Below are 23,792 nucleotides of genomic sequence, written 5' to 3' on the forward strand. Positions count from 1 at the left end.
AGAAAACAGCTATGGAGAAATTAGAAGATTATGAAAAGTAAAACAGATGAGTTTGTTATTACACTGCATTGCAGTTCTGATTCTGGAAAGGCAGGAGAGCAGAGACGCTAGAGCAGATACCCTGTGCCTGAATAACCACTCTGCCCTTACTACCTGTGAGATCCTAGACAAGTTACTTAGCTTCTGGGCCTCTAGTTTCCTCATCTGCCATATGTGGATGAGAAAAGAACCTCCCTTACTAGGATGGGTGTGAAAAATAATGAGTTGATAAATGAAAAGTGTTCGAATAGTGTAAGACACACAATATCACCTAAGTGTGAGCTCTGAGCTAGTACTGCTACTCTTCACTCAAAGTTCTCAATGCTTTCAGAATAACACTTCAAAAAAAGCTCAGTCTTTAAGCAATCCAACAATATATCTTTAATGACTGACTCAAATGGCAGCAGGATGGCCTACAACAGAAGATATCAATCTTTTTTTAGAGGGAGGACAAGATAGGTCTAAAATAGCAATTTGTACCAGAAAGTAGAAGTGTTCATAGAATCATGGGCACATGTCAAGAGGACACTGAAGATAGTCTCAAGGGATCTCCACTAACCAAGACAGTTTGTGCATCACAATAAATGATGATGGTAGTGCATTATAAATCACTGAAGGAAATGGTATTTGAGTTCTTACTGATATAACTCAAAAAAAAGGAAGAGAAAGAGAAAGAAAAGTTCTTTCCTACAATGGAAAGCCAATAATAGATGTCTTGTAAGATCATAGCAATAACTGATTTAAAGCAAAAATAAATCATAAATAGATGCTAAAACTGGTAGGAAAAAGACTGATAAGAAGCAAGATGTTTATGAAGTCTTAAAGTTTTCCTACAAAATGCTTATTAATTACAAAGGTAAATATAGTAACTACACACTGGAAAACACCACGTTAAAAAAGTGAACAAAGTTAACATTACCAGTTTAAGACGTCACGTGATATGATGTACTGAGGACACAAAATCATTTCTATGATATGTCTGCCAAAATGCAAAATCTGAATCTAATCGTGAAAAAATATCAGACACACTTAAACGGAAAATTCTCACAAAATGATTAGCCTATATACTTAAAAAATAGCAAGGCCATAAAACATTAAAAGTAGCTAAGAAATTGTTCCAGTTGAAAGGGACTAAAGAGACATGACACATAAATTGTGTGATGTGATCTTGGAAGAGATCTTGGAATGGGATAGAGTTTATGAAGCATATATGACTGGGACAATTAATAGAATTTGAATGTGAACTGTGGATTAGATAAGATTTATAACAGTATTAAATTTCTTGATTTAGATAATTGTGTTTATAAAAGAGACTATTCTTGTTTTAGGAAATATGTACAATTGGTGAATCTGGGTAAAGGGTATACAGAAGTTCTTTGTATTATTCTTGCAACTTTTCTATAAGCTTGACCCTATTAAACATAATATTTTACTAAAAGAAAATCTCATCAAACCATGTGAGGCAAAAAACTAACAGAAGTACAAAGACAAATGGATGAATCTACCATTATAGATGGAGACTCAAATACTCCTCTATCAGAAATGACAGCTCCAGCAGGCAGGAAAGCAATAAGGAAATGATTGAACTCAAGAACAGCAATCAACTAGATATAGTTGACGTCTATAGACTAGTGCATCTGAGAACAGCAAAATTTACATTTTTCTCAGGCTCACATGGAACATTCATCAAGGTGGACCACATTGTGAGCCATAAGATATACTTTAACAAATTAAAAAATGTCTGCTCTCAGACAGTGGAATCAAGCTAGAAATCAGTAATTAATAGATGCAAAATCCACAAATATGTGGAGATTAAACAACACAATACTAAATAATACAATTTCAAAGAAGAAATCTCAGCAGATATTAAAAATATTTTGAATTAAAGGCAAATGAAAACACAACTTATCAAAATTTGTGGGATGCAGCGAAAGTAGTGCTTAGAGGGAAATTCATAGTATTGAATGCATAAGATCTAAAATAAATTATCTACATTTCCACCTTAGGAAACTAAAAAAGAAGAGAAAATGAAATCTAAAGTAAGAACAAAAGAAATAGAGCAGAGATCAGTGAAACTGAACATAGGAAATCAACAGATAATAATCAATGAAACCCGAAGCTGATTCTTTGAAAAGATCAATAAAATCAGTAAGATTCTAGCCAGGCTAATCAAGAGAAAAAGAGAGAATACAAATTATTAATATCAAAAGTAAAAGAGGAGGCATCTCTACAGATCCTATGGGTATTAAAAACATTAAAAGGAATATGAATAGAGTTTGAACAACTCTGTGTCTGCCAGTTTGACAACCTAGATGAAATAGACCAACTCCTTAAAAGACACAATTTGCCAAAACTCACACGAGAAAAAAGTCTGAATAGTTCTGTATCTATTAAAGAAATGTAATCACTAATTAATAAACTTCCATAACAGAAAAACACAGTACCAGATGGGTTTATTGTTGAATTTTACCAAACATTTGTGGGAAAAAATGTACCATATACCAATTCCCTACCTTTTCTTTCAGAGGACAGAGCAGAGAGACTACTTCCTAACCCTTTCTGCGAGGCCAGCATTACCCTAATACTAAAACCAGACAAAGACATTACAAGAAAAGTAAAGTACAGGCCAATATCTCTCATGAATATAGATGTAAAAAGTCTCAACAAATATTATCAAGTTGAATCCAACAATGGATTAAAAGAAAACCTCTTCTGTCCCTAAAATGCTGACATACCTCGATGAAAAAGACCATCTTAGGCTATCTGCCCATTTTGCAGTGGTATACACTGATAATGTTTAACAGCCAGCTCTCTTGGAGTAAGGAGGAAACTCTGATTTATAGCATCTATATTTTTTATGGTACAAAACACTCCCACCATGGTCAATATCTACCTATTAATGTGATGTCATGAAACTCCCAGTGGGAAGAGACACACGCTTTCAGAGGCTGGATCCAGAACACCACTGACAGTATGCCATAATAACAGCTAAATTCAATCGGTTTAGGGGCTGAGAGTTAACCAAAGAAAGTCTAAATAACAGTAAGCCAACAGTTACTCAATAAAAACAAAAAGAAAAAAAAACCCTTGAGTTTTGTTTTAGGACATGTACAAATATCATTTAGCTTTTCATTATATAGATATCATAGCTGATAAAGTGTACAAAGATTAATCAGGTATTTCTGGTTCTTTTTACTTTGATATGTTATTATAATTAGCTTTCTAATTTTTCAAGATTCAAATAATTTTGGCTGTTTTTTTAAGATTTCATAAGAATATTTAATTTTTATAATAGATATTCTGAGCTGCAAATTAAGACACCCAAGATCTAAGTGAATAGGCTTAGGAATCAGATCAACTTGCATACAAATCCTTAATTCACTTTTTAGTAGTTATACAACCTCAGTAAATTATCATATATTTTCTCATATCAAATATTTATCATATAGTTTCCTGAATTGTGCAATAGAATGCAATACCCAATGCAGAGGGAAACTATCTCATTTTTGTCAACATCCCTTTTTTAGACCATCTCAGGTAAAGTCTCTCTTCCAGGTACGCTCTATCACTTCAACTCTTTTGAGTTTGTTCTGTATGCTTATCAGTATGTGAATGATATTCTCTGTTTACCATTCTAATTCTAGCAGTTAGAACAGTGCCTTGAACACAGACTGGGTGCTCAATAAATAGCTGTTGGATTAATCAGTGATTTAAGGGATGAATTAATGAATCAACAGCCACTCTTCTATTCCATAGGATTTCTTTCAGGCTGTCAAGCTAGGAGCCCTGCCTCTCTTGATCTACTGTGGGTAAGTAGCACAGGCTGGCTCTCAGAGCAGTATCCTTCTCCTGGACTCCCTGAGTTCAGAGGTGAGCCTGGGACTCACAAAATCAAGCAGGGTTCCTTCCCAGGGGCTGATACAAATTCTGAGAGAGAGGAACTCTTTTGCTCTGAGGGCTTAGATTTCAAGGTCCTTGTAGGTGGGCTACAGTTCATGGGGTCGCAAAGAGTTGGATGGACATGACTGAGTGGCTAACACACTAAGATCCTGAATCACTGATGATAAACTTTGAGAAAGGAAGTACCTTTGTTTTCCAAGATATACCCCAATACAACTATGTGCATGCAAGCTCAGTCATGTCTGACTTTGCAACCCTATGGACAGTAGCCCACCAGGCTCTTCTGTCCATGGGATTTTTCTGGCAAGAATACTGGAGTGGGTTGCCATTTCCTTCTCAAAGGGTATCCTCCTGATCCAGGGATCAAATTCAAGTCTCTTGCATCTCTTGCATTGCACGTAGATTCTTTACCACTTGAGCCACTGGGGAAGCTATACAACATGAATTTACACACATCTGGAATGTATTCAAATATTTTCTGAAATTTTTTCATTTTAATTTTTTTAATTATATCCTTTTAGAGGTACCTTTATTTCCATTAATTTATCTTTTACAGCAAAATTGTCTTGTGGTCTATTTAGTTATGTGGCAATACTGCTTGCTTGGCAGCAAAAATTCTTACAGTGATGATACCTAGAACCCTAAAATACCTATGTTGTTTCACAAAGTCAAAAATGACACGTAGATATAGTTCTAAGCATGGTTCCTAGCACATGACATTTATTGAGTGAATGTAGTTAATGATATTTTTCTCCTTGCCAGCTGTGTGTTTCTGGGCAGGTCTTTAACCTCTCTAAACTTCATTTTTCCTGTCTGAAAGTGAATGACTGGATTAGCTGTTATCTAAGGTCTTCAACATCTCTAAAATTCTATTAATTTGATTACATTTAAATGATTAAAAAATATATTACAGTTTGGAACTCTTTCTCATGTTCACTTAAATCAGGTACTTGAATTAACACTGATTTAATGTCACACCTCCATAAGTTCATCCATGAGACAGAAGTGAGAACATAGAGAAAGTGTTCAAGGGTTGAGGCCATAACATCTCTTCCTAATAAAGAAGAAAAGGTAATTATAACGCCTTTGTACGGGCTTATCTCTGGGTTCTTACCTGGGCAAGGCCGAATGTTGCACATGATGGTTTCCACGGCAGTCCCTTCACACGGCCGCCCACCGTGCTGAACTGATGGATTGTTGCAAGTTCTGGTCCTGGTTCGGTTGCCACGTCCACAGCTCCTCGTGCATTCTTCCCAGGAACTCCACTCTGACCAGTTCCCATCCACTATCCAAAGGCGACACGGTAACACCATCAGAGACATTTCAATCGAAAGAACTTATACTGAGACAAAGCATAGTTAGGGGACAGAAGTGGGTATCTACTGAACCACGTGCCTGTCTGTCGAATAAAGAGGTGTACCTGGACACGGCTTCTGTTGACAGTTCTGCATTTCTGAATCCGATCCCTGGCAAGGCTTCCCGCCGTTGGCTGGAGAGGGGCTGTTGCACAGACGACTCCTCTTCTGGACCCCTTTCCCACAGGTGACGCTGCAGGGTCTCCAGGCCGACCACTGGGAAAAGCCACCGGGCACTGCAAATAAAGCACTGTGCTCGGCCTCTGTGACCGTAAATACAGAACTGAGGCAGAGCTCACGGAGGTATGCCCGGGGTCCTCGGCCTCTGTGACCGTAAATACAGAACTGAGTCAGAGCTCACGGAGGTATGCCCGGGGTCCTCGGCCTCTGTGACCGTAAATACAAAACTGTGAGGCAGAGCTCACGGAGGTATGCCCGGGGTCCTTGGCCTCTGTGACCGTAAATAAAAAACTGTGAGGCAGAGCTCACGGAGATATGCCCTGGGTCCAGCGCTGAACCCAGAAAGGCTGAGAAATTGCTTACAGAAACTCTTCTTTACTCTAAAACTAAAACCGAAGCATCCAGGACATGGCTGTTGCAAGAGTGAGCAACGAAGACATTTATATGCTATTTACCTTTTGGAAATAAGTCATTCTTTGAAGCAAAACCATGCACTGATTTTTGAGAATAATTTTAACCTAGTTTTAAAAACAAAATTCTGTTTGGGATTTTGAATTATTAACTTGGTATTCTGCAGCTCTCATCTGTACTGTTTTTAATCTCTCCAGTTTGTAATGTGATTTTTGTCCTATCCCTATAATCTATAAGTATCTTGAGGGTACAGGGGATGTGGCCTAAGATGCTTCCTGAGTTTTATTGTTTAGATTGCCCCAGGTTCTGTTTAACAATATCATCTCAGGGTAAATGAATATCACACTCACCCTGGACTATGACTGGCACTCTCACAAGGACAGAACCCATCAAGTTTCGAGCCACACATTCATACTCAGACGTATCTTCTTTCTGAGCAGCAGCGATATGTAATGAGTTGTTGGACAACACATTAATTCGCTCATCCCAGAGGATAGAGTGCCCTTGACGGGACCATGTAATGGTTGGACGAGGCTCTCCAGCTGCTTGACAATTCAAGATGACTTTGCCGCCAGCATTAATAATAGTTTCTACTGGTTCAAGAGTGATAATAGGAGGACCTATGGAGAAAAGCATATGTCTCTTAGTTTTTGTGGAATTATATTAACATTGTGAGTCATACTATATAATAACATTATTTAGAAAAAAATTACGCTGATTTTTTTTTAATACAATGTAGCTTCTCAGTGGTTAAGGTTGTAATTGCCATTGACAGAATGTTTTATTTAGTAAATGGTAAAAATTTTAAATCCCTAAGCAGTCTAGCCTAGAGCATAGGCTCTGCAGTTGTGCTTCTCTGGATTCACATTCTGCCTCTGCTCTTTACTACCTTTTTGAATCACTGTGTCCTTAAAAATGGTGCCTAGTTCAGAGGAGCTTGTTTGACTCAACTAAGATGATGTAAGCACAGATCTTCAACAATAGACAAGAAGACAATATTAGTACTACTGTTCTTATTGTTTTTGTTGTTACTGATTTTGTCTGTGTTTTACATGGTGAACATTCAATTCTCTTCCTTACATCATTTTTTGAGGTAAAGAGTCATTATTAAGTTATTCTTTCATCACTGATCATCATTCTCAATATATACAAATATTGAGAATTTATTTCTTGCCAGGCATTGTGCACAGATACAGTTTCTAGTTTCAAGGGACTCAGAGTTCATTTATAAGACAGACAAGTAACCAATTATTGAGCTATAATATACATATAAAATTCAGTAACACAATAGGTAGAACAGAATTTAGTAAAGAATAGATAAATGTATGGTAACGAGAGCATAAACAATAGTGACTCAATACATCAAACAAAAGCATGTCTCTGGAAATGAAGAGGTAAAGGAAGACATTCAAGAATTATTAAGAAAGTAGGAGTGATAGGAGTTAGCCATTCAATAGTATGGCATAAAGGGAGGAACTGATGACTACAGGGTTTTGATTTGGGGAATACAGTGTATCTTTAGGTAAATTCAGTAGAATATATGAAAAAGGACAGATTTATTAGGAAGGAATAAGGAATGATGATTCACATCTATTTAGAAATGATGAGCTTGAGATATCTGTAGGACAGTCAAGTGGAGATGTCTAGATATTCATATCTCAAGCTCAGAATAGAGATAGAACATTGCTTCAGGAGTGAGTCTAAAATGAGAGGGAGAGATCCAAGACAGAAATGATGGCAGCATTATTAGGTAAGAAACGGACAGAAAATGAGCCTATAAATGATACTCAGAGCTGATCACTGAGGAAGGAAAAACTCAGGAGAAAATGGTATCCCAGCAACCAAAGTGTGTTTCAAGGAGGATTGAGAGGTCAACAGTATCTGTAGTGGATGACAGCTGTTCAAATGAAGTTACTGGAAAGATAAACACTATGCCACAAACTTTTTCTAGTTCCTTTTATCTATATACTGGTCTACAGTGTTAAAGAGAATATGAAGGACTTCATGGAGAAGCAGCTTGAACTGGATTTTTAAAAAAGTGAGTAAGAGTACATAGAGGAGAAAGGAACTGCAGTGGAGAGAAGGAAACAGTACAGAGACAGAGTTAGCTCTGAAAGGTGATTCAGCCTGGACAGCAGTAGCATGCAGGTTTTAAACATTTGGTTAAAATCTAAAGGGTTTACATTCGAATAGGTGCGTATAGGGGAGTGTTTTTTCTTGATAGAGTATGACAGGATGACAGCAGTGTTTTAGTGAGACTGAACTGAATGGTGGAAGGATTGGTTCAACAAACAGTAATGCATATAAGATAATTCAGGGTGGTGGCTGCATATTACAGACCAGGAAGTGTATCTGGTATGTATCTGGAATGACAGAACACAAAACAAAAACAGAAATAAAATGTGTTTTACTACTATGATAGTATTTTATGTAAAAGCATCACTGACACGTTGTCTTTTACAAAAGTAATTATTTCACATGAGGTTTGAATCTTTCAGGGTTATTAATGTATTATTCATATATATGTCCACATCATCCTCAAATTGCATTCTTGCTTGATGTTTATATTAAAATCACTCTTAAGAACTTTCCGGGCTCTAAGAACACCCCCCCCAGTTTCAGATTATATTATGTATTCAATAAACTATTGTTGAATGAAGTAAATGGCTCAGATTAATCATGCAACACACTAAATAAGAACACTGAATAAATAAGCCTGTTCATATTATCATGGTCAAAAAAGTGTTAAATAAAACTAAGAATCTTAATTTAGATTCCATTTTTGAACATTTCCAATGGCACATAAGTCTATAAATATATGTAAAAAAATTCCATACATACATCTTTCAAAGTTGAATTAATTCTGTCAGTCATACAATAATTTGTTAAATATGAGCATTTTATCTAAAAGAAGACATTCCTTATGGTACTTTAATCTCAATTTTAAACATTATATTTTTTTATATCCCTCATTTATTACAATGAATTTATTGCAGTTTTTCTTAAACTTGGCCAGTGAATCACTCTTCCATGGGAGATTAATTGTGAGATGCCCTACATACATTCACCCAAGAAAGCAGGGAAGAGGGTTTCATGAGAATAACAATTTTTGGGAGGAAATTTAGAATATTATATCCTCTTCTAATTGAGTTAAATTCACATCTGCATGCTAATATTTCTGGAAATATCTGCAGTAAAGAAAACTGGTACACTTAAGCAAAGCTTGGCATATAGTAGGTGCATTTATATATGTAACTATATATATATATAAATATATATATATTTAATAAATGAAAACTTTGTTTAATCTATTTTTCTCATAATTATTCAATCATGGCATAAAGTTATTATTTGGTACATATGTATTTTAGTAAAACACTATCTTAGACACAGAAACAAGCTTATGGTATGTGTATCTATATATATATATATATATATACACACACATACAATAGAATATTGAGCCATGAAAAGAAGGGAATCCTGCCATTTGTGACAACAGGGAAGGCATTATGTTAAGTGAAATATGCCAGACAAGAGGCAAATAGTTGTGTGGCGTCACTTACATGTAGAATCTTTAAAAGTCTGGTGGTTGCCAGGGGCTGAAGGATGGGGGATATGGGGAGATACTGGTCAAAACATACAAACTTTCAATCACAAAAATGAGTAACTTTTGAGAATCTAATGTATAGTATGATGACTACAGTTAATAACACTGTACTGTATACTTGAAATTTGCTGAGTAGACCTTCAATATTCTCACCAAAAATCCCACAGAAAACAAACCAAAAACAATGTGTGAGGTGATGAATATGTTAATTAACTTGATTGTGGTAATCATTTTACAGTGTATTCAATATATGTATATCAAATCATCACACTGTACACTTCACTTTTTTTTACCACGCCACATGGCATGTAGGATCTTAGTTTCCTGGCTTGGTATTGAACCTGCACCCCCAGCAGTTGAAGTGCAGGGTCTTAACCAGTGAACCACCAGGGAAGTTCTACACTGTACGGTTCAAATACACATAGTTTTATTTGTCAGTTATACCTCACTAAGGCTGCAGGGGGGAACCACTGTCTTCAATATCTATTAAATATCTATTCAGCACTTCAGAGAATACATAGAAATATCTATTCAAGTTTTAAAGAGTAGTTTGGTAAACAGCTGTTAGTAAATGCTGGTCTACAGCATCTCTTAACAGTGAATAAAAAATGTAAATTCATTTCATTAAATACTGAGCCTATTCACAGAATAAACTGATTTCCTTAACTTAATGACACTGTTCTTGGGTCAGCCCCTGAAGTGGTTCTGGGGACTGTCCACTGAGCCATTTGAGTCTTTAATGCTTTTCAAATTATGAAAACCTGCCTTCTGATTGTTTATACTGAGGACCCTCATCACAAGCATGCTCATCCTGCCCAGAACACACAGACACTTCACAACAGATTGACAGCAATCAATCCAGAGAACTCTTGAATTCATTTACATTAGTCTTCATTTTTAACACCTAGCTTTAAAGTGCCGTAAAATGACATCTTTGTAAGCTCCTTACAAGAATGGTAGGGAGCTATAAAAAGGGTATTTGACTGAATATATTGCAAACAACAACAAAAGCTCTGATACCAAACCACTGCAAATTTGAACTGCATATGTTAGGTAAAACAGACAGAAATACCTGTGCAAAGTTGTATCAGTCTTCTGGTTGATAACAATTGCTCCATCAGCAGCAGAAAACTAAATTATACTGTGAAACCTACCATCAATGTATTTGCTAGAAAGTTGAATGAACAATTATATGGACATTTCTTCAATCAAGTGTTTAAGTAATTAAGCAGCTTACTCTGCAAAGTCAGACTCATGCTGCGTTCCACCACCCCAGCTTCATTGGTAGCTACGCACGTATAATCACCAGCATCTTCATTCTACGGAAATAAGCAGTGTTTTATAAAAATAGGACCCTACAGAGCAGAGAAAAAAATTTTTTCACTGTGAGCTTGTTTATGCAATTGTGTTTATGAGAAGGTATTTTAATAAGAATAGGAAAACTTACATATATTTAACCATACAAATAGATTAAAAAAAAAAAAGTTCTTAGCCTAATTTTTTTTCCTGAACAACCTAGGGAACTCTCAGGGAATAATAACTGGTAGAAACCAAAGCAGAAATACCATTTTTTATAATGATTTATCCAAAATTATCTTAGTAAAGAAAAATGCCAATATATTCTTATAGATATCTTAAAAAGCATTAAATATTCAGAATAAATGAACAAATATCTAGTTCTTTGTTACAGAGGTTATTAAAAAAAACATTAATCTTAGCCTCTACTTTTAGAAGCTTGAAATGTAGGAAAGAAAGTGAAAAACTAATTTACAGGTGATGCAAATCACAGAACATAAGTGATAAATTTATGCATATCTGATAAAGAAAAGAAGTACCATATGAATTTAGATTTGATGACTAATTAGAGATTTTGCTAAGGTCTTATGAACAGAGGAATTCTGGTCTTGTTAATAAAAAGAGTAAGTCAACTAAGGGGAAATGAATTGCAGGAAGTGGAAGAGGGTAGGAGAAGAAAGATGGATGTTGGTTTAGATATTTAATCAAAGTATCAATGCATGATCCAGACAGAAATTTCTAGTAGGAAACTGTGGATGGAACTTGAAAGAGTTTCAGGGTTGAAGGTATAGGGTTAGGAATCTGAAATTGTGTGGCGGAAAAGCAGTATTAATATTAGAAGAAGTACCAGGGACTTCAAAAGTAATTATGTTTGTATAGAGGAAACTCCAATACTTTGGCCACCTGATGTGAAGAGCTGACTTATTTGAAAAGACCCTGATGCTGGGTGAGATTAGGGCAGGAGGAGAAGGGGACGACAGAGGATGAGACGGTTGGATGGCATCACCAACTCAATGGACATGGGTTTGGGTGGACTCTGGGAGTTAGGGATGGACAGGGAGGCCTGACGTGCTGCGGGTCATGGGGTTGCACAGAGCCGGACACGACTGAGCGAATGAACTGAACTGAACTGAACTAAAAGCGGGGAAAGCAGCAGTGAAGACGCAGAGACTGATTAGTGTAGCCAGAGGTAGAAATCATCTCAAAATTGAAGGAACAGTCAACAACATCTAATAAATAAATAAATAAATACTGAAATAAAAAGCTGAAATAAAACCAAGCTGAATGAAAGACTGAAAGTGGTCCATTGGAACAGGTTTATTGGACAGTGTAGTCTAATTATGATTTCCGTGAATTCAACAGTGGGTTAACAAATAACTCACCTTTAGTTAAGAATTTTTTAGATAAAATATCTCATTCATTTGACCCTCAAATTAGAATAATTTAAAGTACTAATATTGCCTGAATTACTGAAGCTTTTGGAAAGCCTGATAAAGTTGTTGACTTAGTGATGAAATCTACATTGTATTTAAAATGGTGTTTGTAATTCTTCAAATTCCTCATTCTGAAACAGATTTGAGGAAGTTATCTACTGATGCTGAATAATAGGTCAATGATAGAGAACAAAGCAGCAAAATTTTTTTTATTGCTCATACTCCCTTCAAAGGGCTAAAAATCAATTTGAGCTATCCTTTCAGTTTTTTAAAAGAACCCATTGATTAAGATTTTATGATTAAAATAGGAATGCAGAGAAATTTCCATGGCACCCACAGAGAGGTGTTGATTGTGACATTTAAAGTGTGTACTGACAATTCAGTGTGACTTACTACAGTGCCATAAATGGCCAATGAGCCATTGCCAAGTTGCCGGATTCTGTGGCTAATTTCAATATCGATCCCCCTTCTGCTCCACTGGATGGTTGGGGCGGGATCTCCTTTCACCTCACAGTTCAGGATTGCATTACCACCAAGTGGTTCAATCCAGTTAGAAGGGTAATCACCTTTGAAGACTGGAGGTTCTGGGAAATAACAAAAGACGAGTGTACATGAGTCTTTGTGATTCTTTGTGATTCTAACCTATTTAAAAGATAATTTAGTGAAGAGGGGAAAAGCCACTTTTGTGCCCCATGAATCTTCCAGAATCAACTGCTCATGCTAATCGACGAGAGAATTTTGTCCACTTCAATAATCTAAGTGGACAATTCCATTTTGTGCCAAATGATCTCTTTACATACTGCTTACCTACTTTTGAGATGAATGTTCATAATTTTTTTTATATCTCATGAGTTTGCACATCTGTGAAATAAGACTAAATTAATAAACTGAAGTTACATCATATTACTATACATTAGGGATGCAAAATACAAACCATTTATCATAAATATTAAAAATAGAACACTTTCACCCACCTTTCACATAAACAAATCCAATTGCCTTCACAAAACCAACGCTGTTTTCAGCAGTGCACACATAAGTGCCTGAATCCTCTTTTGATATCCTTTCAATAACAAGTTCACTGTGTCCATTGATGCTGTCAAAGTGGGCTGAAGGAAAAAAGGTAGAAAACAACACAAACGCCTCTCAGTAACCTCAGAAAATAATCACAACAGCTCAATATTTTGCAGGTTAGATTTATTGAGTCGGTCAGCAATTCAACCAAAGAGATCTCATTATGACACTGGAGGAGAGAGCCCTTTCCCGAGACTTCTTCCTCTGAGCTATTTGCTATGTCTCTAGACACTTGTTTGAAGAATGAAAAACAGCAGAAGGAACAGGAAAAGAGAATGAAAACAAACATCTTCTAAAATTATTTTGGATTGCACCTTTCATCTCAAAGAGTTGCCTAAAGCTGGCTTGCACTCTCTAGGTTTCAAAACTCTTTCATTCAGAAATATGACATTTTCCATTTCATTTCTCTCACCACCACTTTTCCCAAACAATTTACCTCAAGAACATGAAAACCTTTTCAGTTATAATTCAACTGACCTGGCAGCTCAGAGGGAAAGTCATGAACACCTACGCTAGTTAGGTAATAATGACAAAATTAAATTTGTAATAATTTGAACTTGCCCGTAAGTGGTAATGATATAAATTACCAAAGGTACTTTCAATACTTGGAATAGAGTATAAGATAAATATGCAAATCCTAAAACAATTGATACTAAATAAGATTCCGATTAGACCAACCAATATCTAATTACATTAAGTATGTTTACTTTGCAGGTTCTCTCCCATTCAAATTATTATTATTTTTTTAGTATAATTGCTTTACAATGTTGTGTTAGTGTTTGTTGTACAACAAAGTGAATCAGGTATATGTGAACATATATCTTCTCCCTCTTGAACCACCCCTGCCCCCCCCACTCCCCAATCCCACCCATCTAGGTCATCACAGAGCACGGGGTTAAGCTCCCTGTGCTATATAGCTGGTTCAAATTATCTTTTAAAGTTTTCATACTGCTGAATAGTAAGTGGAAAATTAAGCTTTTTTTTTTTTAATTAAGCTTTAAACATTTAAATATCTCAGTTAGTATTACATCCTCAGAAAACAGTACTGATTAGTTTTTTCAGAGTTTATTTTTCTTTAGTGAAGTATATTATACTATTACTGTTAAGGTGACACAGCTGATGAATTCTAATTATCATAAATCTTTATAACAGAAAACTCAAGCTTATTACCAACTTTCTAAGAAGGTATTTATTAAATACTAATAGTGTAGTACTTCAGAACTCAATTTTGGGAAGCAACAATTTCTTTTTACAAACAGTATTTTTGTGCTGGTGATAAAAGTCAAATAGATAGAAACACATCTTCCCCGGGATGTGTGGCTCTACGTGAACATGCAGTGCACACAGACTGGAAACTGTTTACTTAATTGATCTACACTCTGATAGTGGATTAGAGAGCTTAATTCATACAGTGAAAAGTACACTCTGTAAAATCAGGTGAATCTTCAGGGCTCTCTCAGTCATCTTAATCCACTTATCAATAAGGAAGGAGATCCCAGGTAGCTCAGTGGTAAAGAATTCTCCTGCCAATGCAGGAGCTGCAGGAGACACGAGTTCGATCCCTCGGTTGGGAATATCCCTGGAGGAGGAAATGGCAACCCACTCCAGTACTCTTGCCTGGGGAATCCTATGGACAGAGAAGCCTGGTGGGCTGCAGTCAGTGGGGTCACAAAGAGTCAAGACATGACTGAGTAAGAACAGTGAAGAGGTCCGGGGGATACATTTGGGCATCTGTGTATATGACTTCTCAGGGGGAAGGGAGATACTTTTAAGTTAAAAAACCTACCTATATCCTTCAATATATGGTCCTGTGATCAACATGTCCTTTCTAAAGAATGAAAAGAGCACATATACTGGGCATAGGCTAAAATCCAGGCAAAAGTACACATTTTACAGAATTTAAAGCCATCAATTCATTTAACTTTTCAATCAATTCCCACAGTTAAAGAAAATAGAGATAGGTTTTGAGTTCTCTATCAGTGTACTTATTCACTTCTTAAGAATTAAAGTACCAACCTGGGATAATATTGTTATTGAAGGTCCATGTTAACTTGGGCAATGGAATACCAGTTGCTTTACAGTTTAATCGGAGCTGTTCTCCCTTATTTAATGACACATCTCCAGGGAGTTCAGTAAAAGTGGGAAGAACATGAACAGTCAGGCTGATGGTGTGTCTGTCTTCACCTGCAGCATTGTTAGCAATGCAGGTATAGGTGCCAGAATCCTCCGGCTTAAAGAAAGAAAAGTCACTGTGCATAAAATTACATGATCTTACATCATATTACATATAATTCATAAAACTGCATAGCTTGGTCCCCAAAGGAACACTCTAAAGATGATTTAAATTTCCCTCTTTTAGTCTGAACCATCTGGCTAGTTTTTACAAAGCATAATTTACAACGTTTAAGAAATTAAAAGTCCATACCTTACAGAACTATAGCATTTTACAGTAATAAGATCTTAGAAAACTTTAGATTATACAGTTTTACTAAACATCAAGTGTTGTACTGCAATGTACAACTAAAGAGCAAATTTACTCCCAAAGGCTGTTAGAATCTTGATGGCATAGCTGGTTCTCTGGGTAATGTGGCACCAAGGACCATGAAAATGATCAAAGGAAATGGCAAGAGTCAGGGCAATTAGCTGCAATTCCAAGATTTCACTTGCTAAATCCAATGGCCAGCACTCGGCAATCATTTTACTAGAAGTTTTAGAATTTGACACAATTCTGGCTTCCTTCTTTTTAAAACCATGTCTTCACTTGGCTTCCAGGACACCCCATTCCCCTAGTCTCCTTTCTGCCTCATTGATTGCTCTTCTTTCATCTCCCTTTGCTGGCTTCCCGTCCACATCAATGTGTCAATGTAGGTATATGAGAGGGCTCAGTCTGTTCCTCTTTTCTTCTGTCCACACGCAACTTGGTTTTAATGGCTTTAAATACCACCGACATGCTGAGATGAGTACCAGTGTGTCCAGCCCAGGTGTTTCTTCCAAACTCCAATTGGACTGAACTTCTCACTCCAACACTCTGCTTGGTTGCCTAAAAGACATCTCAAACCCAAGTGCAAAACCAACTTCCCCCCTTCCCCTTTCTGCTCCATCTGCAGCCTTCATTCCATCTCAGCTGATGGCTGATTTGTTCTTCCAGCTGTTCATGACTTTGCCCTCAGACACTGGAGTGTTTGTTTATTCTTTTTCACACTATTTTCAGTCTAGCTAGGAAATCCTAGCTTCAAAGTATACACAAAATCCAACCACTTCTCACTTACCCCTTCTCGGCTGATGTTCTGCTTTGAGTCCTATAATCTCTCTACTGGCTCCACACCATCTTCCCAACTGGTCTTTGGCTTCTCTCCCTGCCTCCCTACCATGTATCGTCATCACAATAGCCAATGCAATATTGCAAAAACATAAGGCGGGCAGCATTGCTCCCCTGCTCAAAGCCTGATTAATGGATTCTGATTTTACTCAGAGGAAAATGCAAATTGTTACATGGGACTGCAAAGAGTCGGACACGACTGAGCAACTGAACAGCAATAAGGCATTGCGTGTATCTGGTCTTCATTTTTCTTTGACTTCTTTCTCTCTCTCCCTTTGTTTTCACTGGTCTCCTGTTTCTCAAATAGATCAGGCATGTTCGTACATTTTTTTTTTTTATTCTTTCCACCCACCTTCATTTCTTTGCCCCCCAAAACTGGGGTAGGGGATCCCAGTTTTCTGCCTCTCTCCTAGGCAAAGAAAATGGGATGCTCCTCTCCCAGATATCTGCTTAGCTAATTCACTTCCTTCAAATTTTGCTCAAAGTGTTTGCTTCCCAGAGGACATTTATTCTAACCATGCTATTTAAAAATGTAACTTGTACTCTTCCAACTTCTGATACCTTCTACATGTTCTTGTTTTATTTTTCATACCAGTTGTTTTCTTTTGAATTGTATACATTCTTTATTTTTATTTTTTACTATTATTATTATTATTTTGAGATATAGGCATCATTTATTTTTATTTGTTATTGACTATCTCCCTCCTTTAGGAATAAACTCCATGAAGGCAAGGATCTTTGATTGTTTTGTTCAATGTATTTATTCCCAGTGTCTAAATCTGTGCTGGTCATAGAGAAGGTACTCAATACTCAATAAATATTTGTTAAATTAACAACTGAATGCTTCTGATTGTATTAAGGTCCATAGCATAGACTTTACCTTCTTTTTTAAAAAGAAGTTTAAGAATAGATTTTCTTTTCATTGAAGCATCAAGTAATTGGCAATGCAGCATAAAAAATATAATCACTTACTATAGATACAATCTAACACTGGTAGGTTTCATAATGAGTTTTTAAGGGCAAACAGAAATAAATCATATTCCATGTAAATGTCTCCTCATCCTGACACCACTGAGCTACTCTTAAATTCCTGGATCTTAACATCTTAAGTTTAAAAATCAAAGATTTTATGGAAGTGAAGCTTTGGAAAATCCAGATTATACATATTACTCACAGATAGACTTATCACTTGTGTCTTTCATCTGATATTTATAAGCTACCTTATTGTTGCTATTTTAAAAAATTTATCCCAGTTATCCCCTAAAAGCTTAAACTTTTCTCATTTAATTCCTTCAGGTCTGTAAGAGTGATTGAGAGGTCAAACTCAACATTCTTGAATTTGATAGTATACCAGAGACTGTGTACCAGTTTAAACAAACAAATTTAACATTATTTTATCATTTTTAAGTTCACATTTTTAACTTTTAATAGCTCTGAAATTGGGATACAATGTAAAAATTGATGGTCTTCTCTAGTTTACTTGACTGAATTTTTTTTCTTTCTTTCTTTCTTAGTGGTACCTAAAATAAAGGTGCATCTTACAATTGATGGAAACTTAGATTTGAATAAATACAATTTCTGCTTGCACATAAGATCAAGTTAGCCTATTCCTAGGGTTATTTATCTGGTAATCAAGGAATCTAGCTAACAGCTGAAATTATACTATGAAGTGAATATGATCAATTCTATCCATTTAATCCATTTGAATTTAATTCTATGAAGATTTTAGAATGAAATTTAGGTACTCTGAAGGGTAGTGAAAAGGAATAATGAAAGTGTTAGTCACTCAGTCATGTCTGACTCTTTGTGATCCCATGGACAGTAGCCCACCAGGCTCCTCTGTCCAAGGAATTCTCCAGGCAAGAATACTGGAGTGGGTAGCCATCCCCTTTTCCATGGGATCTTCCTGACCCAGGGATGGAACCTGGGTCTCCTGCATTGCAGGCAGATTCTTTATTGTTTGCGCCACCAGGGAAGCCCAAAGACAGGCACAAAAGCTCTGAAAGTGATTCACATTTTAATCATGTTTAGTAGTTGGTACACTGAAACCACATGATAATTTTTAAAAGTCATGTGGTATGCATAGATCTAGATTCTTCTTCAAATGGGCTAATACTGAAAACACAGATGCTTCCCATAGCTACCATTCTGCAGACTGGAGAAATACCACCTAAGAATATTCAAAATTCCCAGCTTGCACAGATTCCTGAGAGTTATTTAAAATCCTGAAAAGAGCAAAAGGCCTGTTTTTTGTATTTGCTTAATAATACATCAAACGTTCTTACACCTCTATCCTTTGAACAATTCTCATGCACTGTTACAAGCACGGAATATAATAGAGGCCTAGAATTTTCCTGATAAACAAAGATTTTCACAAAAATAAAATAACTTTAGAAGAAAGTCATTTATAAGTTCCCATGATGTACTAAATACAGTTCTCGGGAACATAAAATGAAATACGTATAAAATTAATTTTTTGACCTGCATTTATATGGGTACTTTTCTTTCATGATTAAATAATACATGGAAATTCCCTGGTGCTTCAGTGGTTAGGACCTGGCCCTTTCACTGCCATGGAACACTGCGACCTCTGGTTAGGGAACTAAGATCCCACAAGCTGTGTGGCACAGCCAAAAACAAACAAAGCAAAAACAAAAGCAAAAAATACATTTTCAAGCTAAGTCACTAAAATGGTGAATTAATAATCTGTCTCAATGTATCTCTTCATATTTATTAAACTTACCACAACATTTTCCAGGATAAGCTCTCCATAGGGTCCGACAGTATATTTTCCTAACAAGTTAGACAAAAGAACATTGTCTTTTTTCCAGTTAATTGCTGGTGTGGGGATTCCATCAGCCATGCATGGAAGAACAGCTTGTGCATTCTCATTGACTGTGTAATGTACTTCTGTGCTCTGGATTGTAGGTGGTACTATAAAGAGTTTTAAAAAAGAAAGGCATTCAGGATGTTGAGTTCAATCACTATTCACACTGAAAATGAACACATAATTGATTCTCTTGAGAGTAACTTGGTAGAAATACTAACAAAATATATCAAGTCATTTGTTTGTTACTCTGAAAGCAATCAATATTTTTGACACCAGCAAGAATTCTAAGGCATTTGTACATGTTGGATGTATTTACAATGAGCCTCTGAAAAAACGACATTGAACTGGTGAGAAATATTTAGATTTTATTTGACTTACTGACTTTCCCTTGAGTTTCTTTTGTTTATTGCAGTGAAATAAAACAAACGAGCAACTAAAGCCAAAACCACTTCTATAGTTGTATAACTGTTGGATTTGTATCACAGAGATATTGTGAGGATAAACTAATAAAACTCACTAGTTTAAAACACTATAAAATACCTCACAGTAAAGCTAAAGAAAAAAATTTATTGCAGTACTTTACATATTACAACAAATGTAAGTAAAACTGGTGAAAACATTTTAGTTTTTATACTATCACAGAAGAAATGTTTTATAGTGATTTCATAATTTCACGCAAATACTGCTTATGCTTCAAATTTTTTGAAATGGAATTCAGGCAACATAGAAAGATCAACTGAATATTTCAGGGTACAAAGAAATACCTTAGAGGATTCAGAACTAAGATATTTACTTTTAACAGAAAAGTTTAAATATGTTAAGAATACTTGACTAAAAAGTAAAAATATACTCTCCTCTCAAAACAGTAAATTTCAGAAATATTCAAGTACATCAGTGAAAAATGGATCAACTTTTTTCACAAATTTTTTTACAGAACAAAAATAGGTTTCAGCAAAAAAAAAAAGATTATATGGATATGCAAACACTGTATGAATAATTATATGCATAAACAGGCTTCCCTGGTAGCTCAGCTGGTAAAGAATCTGCCTGCAATGCAAAAGACCCTGGTTCAATTTCTGGGTCAGGAAGCTCCACGAGGGAAGGGATAGGCTACCCACTCCAGAATTTTTGAGCTTCCCTGGGGGCTCAGATGGTAAAGAATCCATCTGCAATGCAGGAGTCCTGGGTTCGATCCCTGGATTGGGAAGATCCCCTGGAGGAGGGCATGGCAACCCACTCCAGTATTCTTCCTGGAAAACCCCATGAACAGAGGAGCCTGGCAGGCTGCATTCCATAGGGTTACACAGAGCCCGACACAACCGAAGCCACTTTAGCACGCACATATGCGCACATGCATGTATAAACGATAGATAACTTAAAAAAGCCTAAAACCTATTTTGTTGAATGGTATATCATAAATATCTAATTCGTTTTCATTAATTTATGCTATATTTGCATTATCTCCTTTATCCTGGTTTCCCTGGAGTTGGTATTTCAACTTTGCTAACAGTTATAAAGTTGCAACACTAGTGCATTTACTTATTCTTTTTCAAAATGAAAATTTTAAGGCTGTGACCACTATACTTGATTTTAGCTTTGGGTACATACAATACATTTTGATATGTGGTGTCCTAATTTTTATGATTTTCTAAATAATTTGAAAATAAAATCATATTCTTTGACTTACTTGTTAATCAGAATGATAATTTTTAATTTGCTTGGGGATCGGGTTTTGGCATTAAAAATTCATTACTCATTTCAAGCTTTATTGCATTGTGGGTGGGGATTGTGGCGTATACTTTTAAGTTATTATTAATAATTTCTTTGTTGTTTGTGTGCACGCATGCTCAGTTGTGTCTGACTCTTTGGCTCCAGGCTCCTCTGTCTATGGGATTATCCAGGCAAGAATACTGGAGTGGGTTGCCATTTCCTCCTCCAGGGGATCTTCCTGACCTAGGGATTGAATCCATGTCTCCCCCAGGCAGACTCTTCACCACTTAGCTACCTGGGAAGCCCTTCTTTGTTGTTTGGTATACAGTTACTTTTGGTAAACTTTCTATAAACATGTGAAAAAATATTATTTATTTGAAACCAAAAGACTAATGTTCAATTATATTAACTGAAAGCAAGAATAAAATTTTAGAAAACTCAAATACACCTGAAAGATTAAAAAACCACTTTCACAAATTTTTTAAAAAGGAAAAACAGAAACTTGTTATTAAAATGAGAGATACTTCTGAAAATAGTAGTTGAAAAGTTTAATTTACTTCTTGTTTCTTACCACTGATATTAATGGTTATTCTATCTTTAGTCTTAAAATATATATTAATAACTGAAATATTTCAATGCTGATTTTTAGATATTTTATAAGTTGTCTGAATACAAAGGAAAAACAAGTATTTTTTTTCTATTACAAAAATATACCTGTAAATGTTTTGCTGCTATAAAATAATGAATCAAATAGATCTCCAATTCTCACTAGGTTCACATTACAGTTATAAGGTAGGTCATATGCTGGTTAGTTTTGGACCAAGTGGACTTGCAACTTGAAAAGTAAAGCAGAAGAGCAACGAAACAAATGAACGCCTCGTAAGTCAACTTATAGATTCCAATAGTCACCATATGAAAGTACTGGCAACAGATTAATTGTCCTGGCTTTATTAATAAAATCAATCTCACACAGGTATTTGCACAAATAACATATTTGTGCCTACCAATAACATATTTGAAGGACAAGTGTACCTACACACCACATGCACACACCACACTCCACTCTAGTTTGCTGTTTTTCATTTTTATTTCCATCATATTTTTCACTAGTGGTCTTTTTTCTCTGCCGTGGTAAAGTAGTAAACTGAAATAACTTATGCTAAACAACCTACCATGGACGGTGAGCTTGGCGCTCCTGCTGCTTGACCCTGCCACGTTAGCTGCCATGCACGTGTACTGGCCAGCATCACCAGGCTGAGCAAATGCTATCTGCAGAGCACCGGAGCTGAGGATGCGCTGGCGGACTGACTCCATAATTACATGCCCATCTTTATGCCACATGATGTCAGGTGGTGGGAGGCCATCTGCCTCACACAGTAGCATGATGGGTTTATCCACAACAGTGATGTATTCCTTAGGATGAGGGCTAATGACTGGAGGAACTAAAAGTTACAAAGTTTAAACATCATCTTGAAAGCGTGAATGTACCATTTATGCAACGTGGTCTTATTCTAGCACAATGAAGTCACGTTGTTAAGAAACAAAACCCTGATTTTACCATATCATCACTAAAGGATTGCTAGTTTGTTTTTGTTGGAAAAGAAGATTCTTTGAATCCACTGCAGAAAATCATTCTCTACATAGTTAACAAATATAAATGACAATCAATCTTAAGATTTAAATATGAACTCATGAGGGGCTGTATGTCTAGAAAACTAAGACTGTGTTGATAGAGGTATTTTCTTTAACATACATGTATTATGTGATTCATTCATCAGTTCCTTAAACTTTCAAAACAGATCTCTTCAAGGTTTGGAAATTATTCACCTGCTCAGACCCCTTTATTCATGCTTTTCCTGCAGTGTTTATATGATCTCATATACTGGGATCATATTTAACAAAGTATTATTTTAGTGAAAGAAGAAGTGGAATATCGAAAAGAATTACAATTAACCGTTGAACAATACAGATTTAGGGATGATGACTCTCTGTACTACAGAAAATCCAAATTTAACTTATAGTTGGCTTCAGTATCCCTGGCCCCTCTGCATCTGTGGTTTTATATCTTCAGATTCAACCAACTTTGGCTTGTGCAGTAATGTAGTATTTCTACTGAATAAGTGGACCTGCAAAGAAATAGAGGAAAACAACAGAATGGGAAAGACTAGAGATCTCTTCAAGAAAATTAGAGATACCAAGGGAACATTTCAGGCAAAGATGGGTTCGATAAAGGACAGAAATCGTATGGACCTAACAGAAGCAGACAATATTAAGAAGAGGTGGCAAGCATACACAGAAGAACTGTACAAAAAAGATCTTCACGACCCAGATAATCACGATGGTGTGATCACTCACCTAGAAACAGACATCCTGGAATGTGAAGTCGAGTGGGCCTTAAGAAGCATTACTACGAACAAAACTAGTGGATGTGATGGAATTCCAGTTGAGCTATTTCAAATCCTGAAAGATGATGCTGTGAAAGTGCTGCACTCAATATGCCAGCAAATTTGGAAAACTCAGCAGTGGCCACAGGACTGGAAAAGGTCAGTTTTCATTCTTATCCCTAAGAAAGGCAATGCCAAAGAATGCTCAAACTACCACACGATTGCACTCATCTCACACGCTAGTAAGGTAA

The 23,792-nt window shown here is 36.1% G+C and overlaps 1 protein-coding gene and 1 long non-coding RNA gene across 2 annotated transcripts in view; one reads left to right on the forward strand and one right to left on the reverse strand.

Moving 5' to 3' along the window:
• HMCN1 (hemicentin 1) overlaps positions 1 to 23,792 on the reverse strand; it is a 514,767-nt gene that overhangs the window by 52,826 nt on the left and 438,149 nt on the right. The window contains exons 81-89 of the mRNA XM_070473938.1: positions 22,330 to 22,599; positions 19,361 to 19,551; positions 15,315 to 15,528; positions 13,199 to 13,333; positions 12,618 to 12,808; positions 10,733 to 10,814; positions 6,236 to 6,505; positions 5,360 to 5,530; positions 5,054 to 5,224 (exon numbers count right to left, since the gene is read on the reverse strand). Of these exons, the coding sequence (XP_070330039.1) occupies positions 5,054 to 5,224; positions 5,360 to 5,530; positions 6,236 to 6,505; positions 10,733 to 10,814; positions 12,618 to 12,808; positions 13,199 to 13,333; positions 15,315 to 15,528; positions 19,361 to 19,551; positions 22,330 to 22,599 (1,695 nt within the window). The remainder of the gene's footprint in view (positions 1 to 5,053; positions 5,225 to 5,359; positions 5,531 to 6,235; positions 6,506 to 10,732; positions 10,815 to 12,617; positions 12,809 to 13,198; positions 13,334 to 15,314; positions 15,529 to 19,360; positions 19,552 to 22,329; positions 22,600 to 23,792) is intronic.
• Positions 1 to 23,792, forward strand: part of LOC139037444 (uncharacterized) — a 111,073-nt gene that overhangs the window by 50,340 nt on the left and 36,941 nt on the right. The window lies entirely within an intron of this gene.

This window comes from Odocoileus virginianus, chromosome 11, assembly GCF_023699985.2.
Source record: "Odocoileus virginianus isolate 20LAN1187 ecotype Illinois chromosome 11, Ovbor_1.2, whole genome shotgun sequence".
NCBI lineage: Eukaryota > Metazoa > Chordata > Mammalia > Artiodactyla > Cervidae > Odocoileus > Odocoileus virginianus.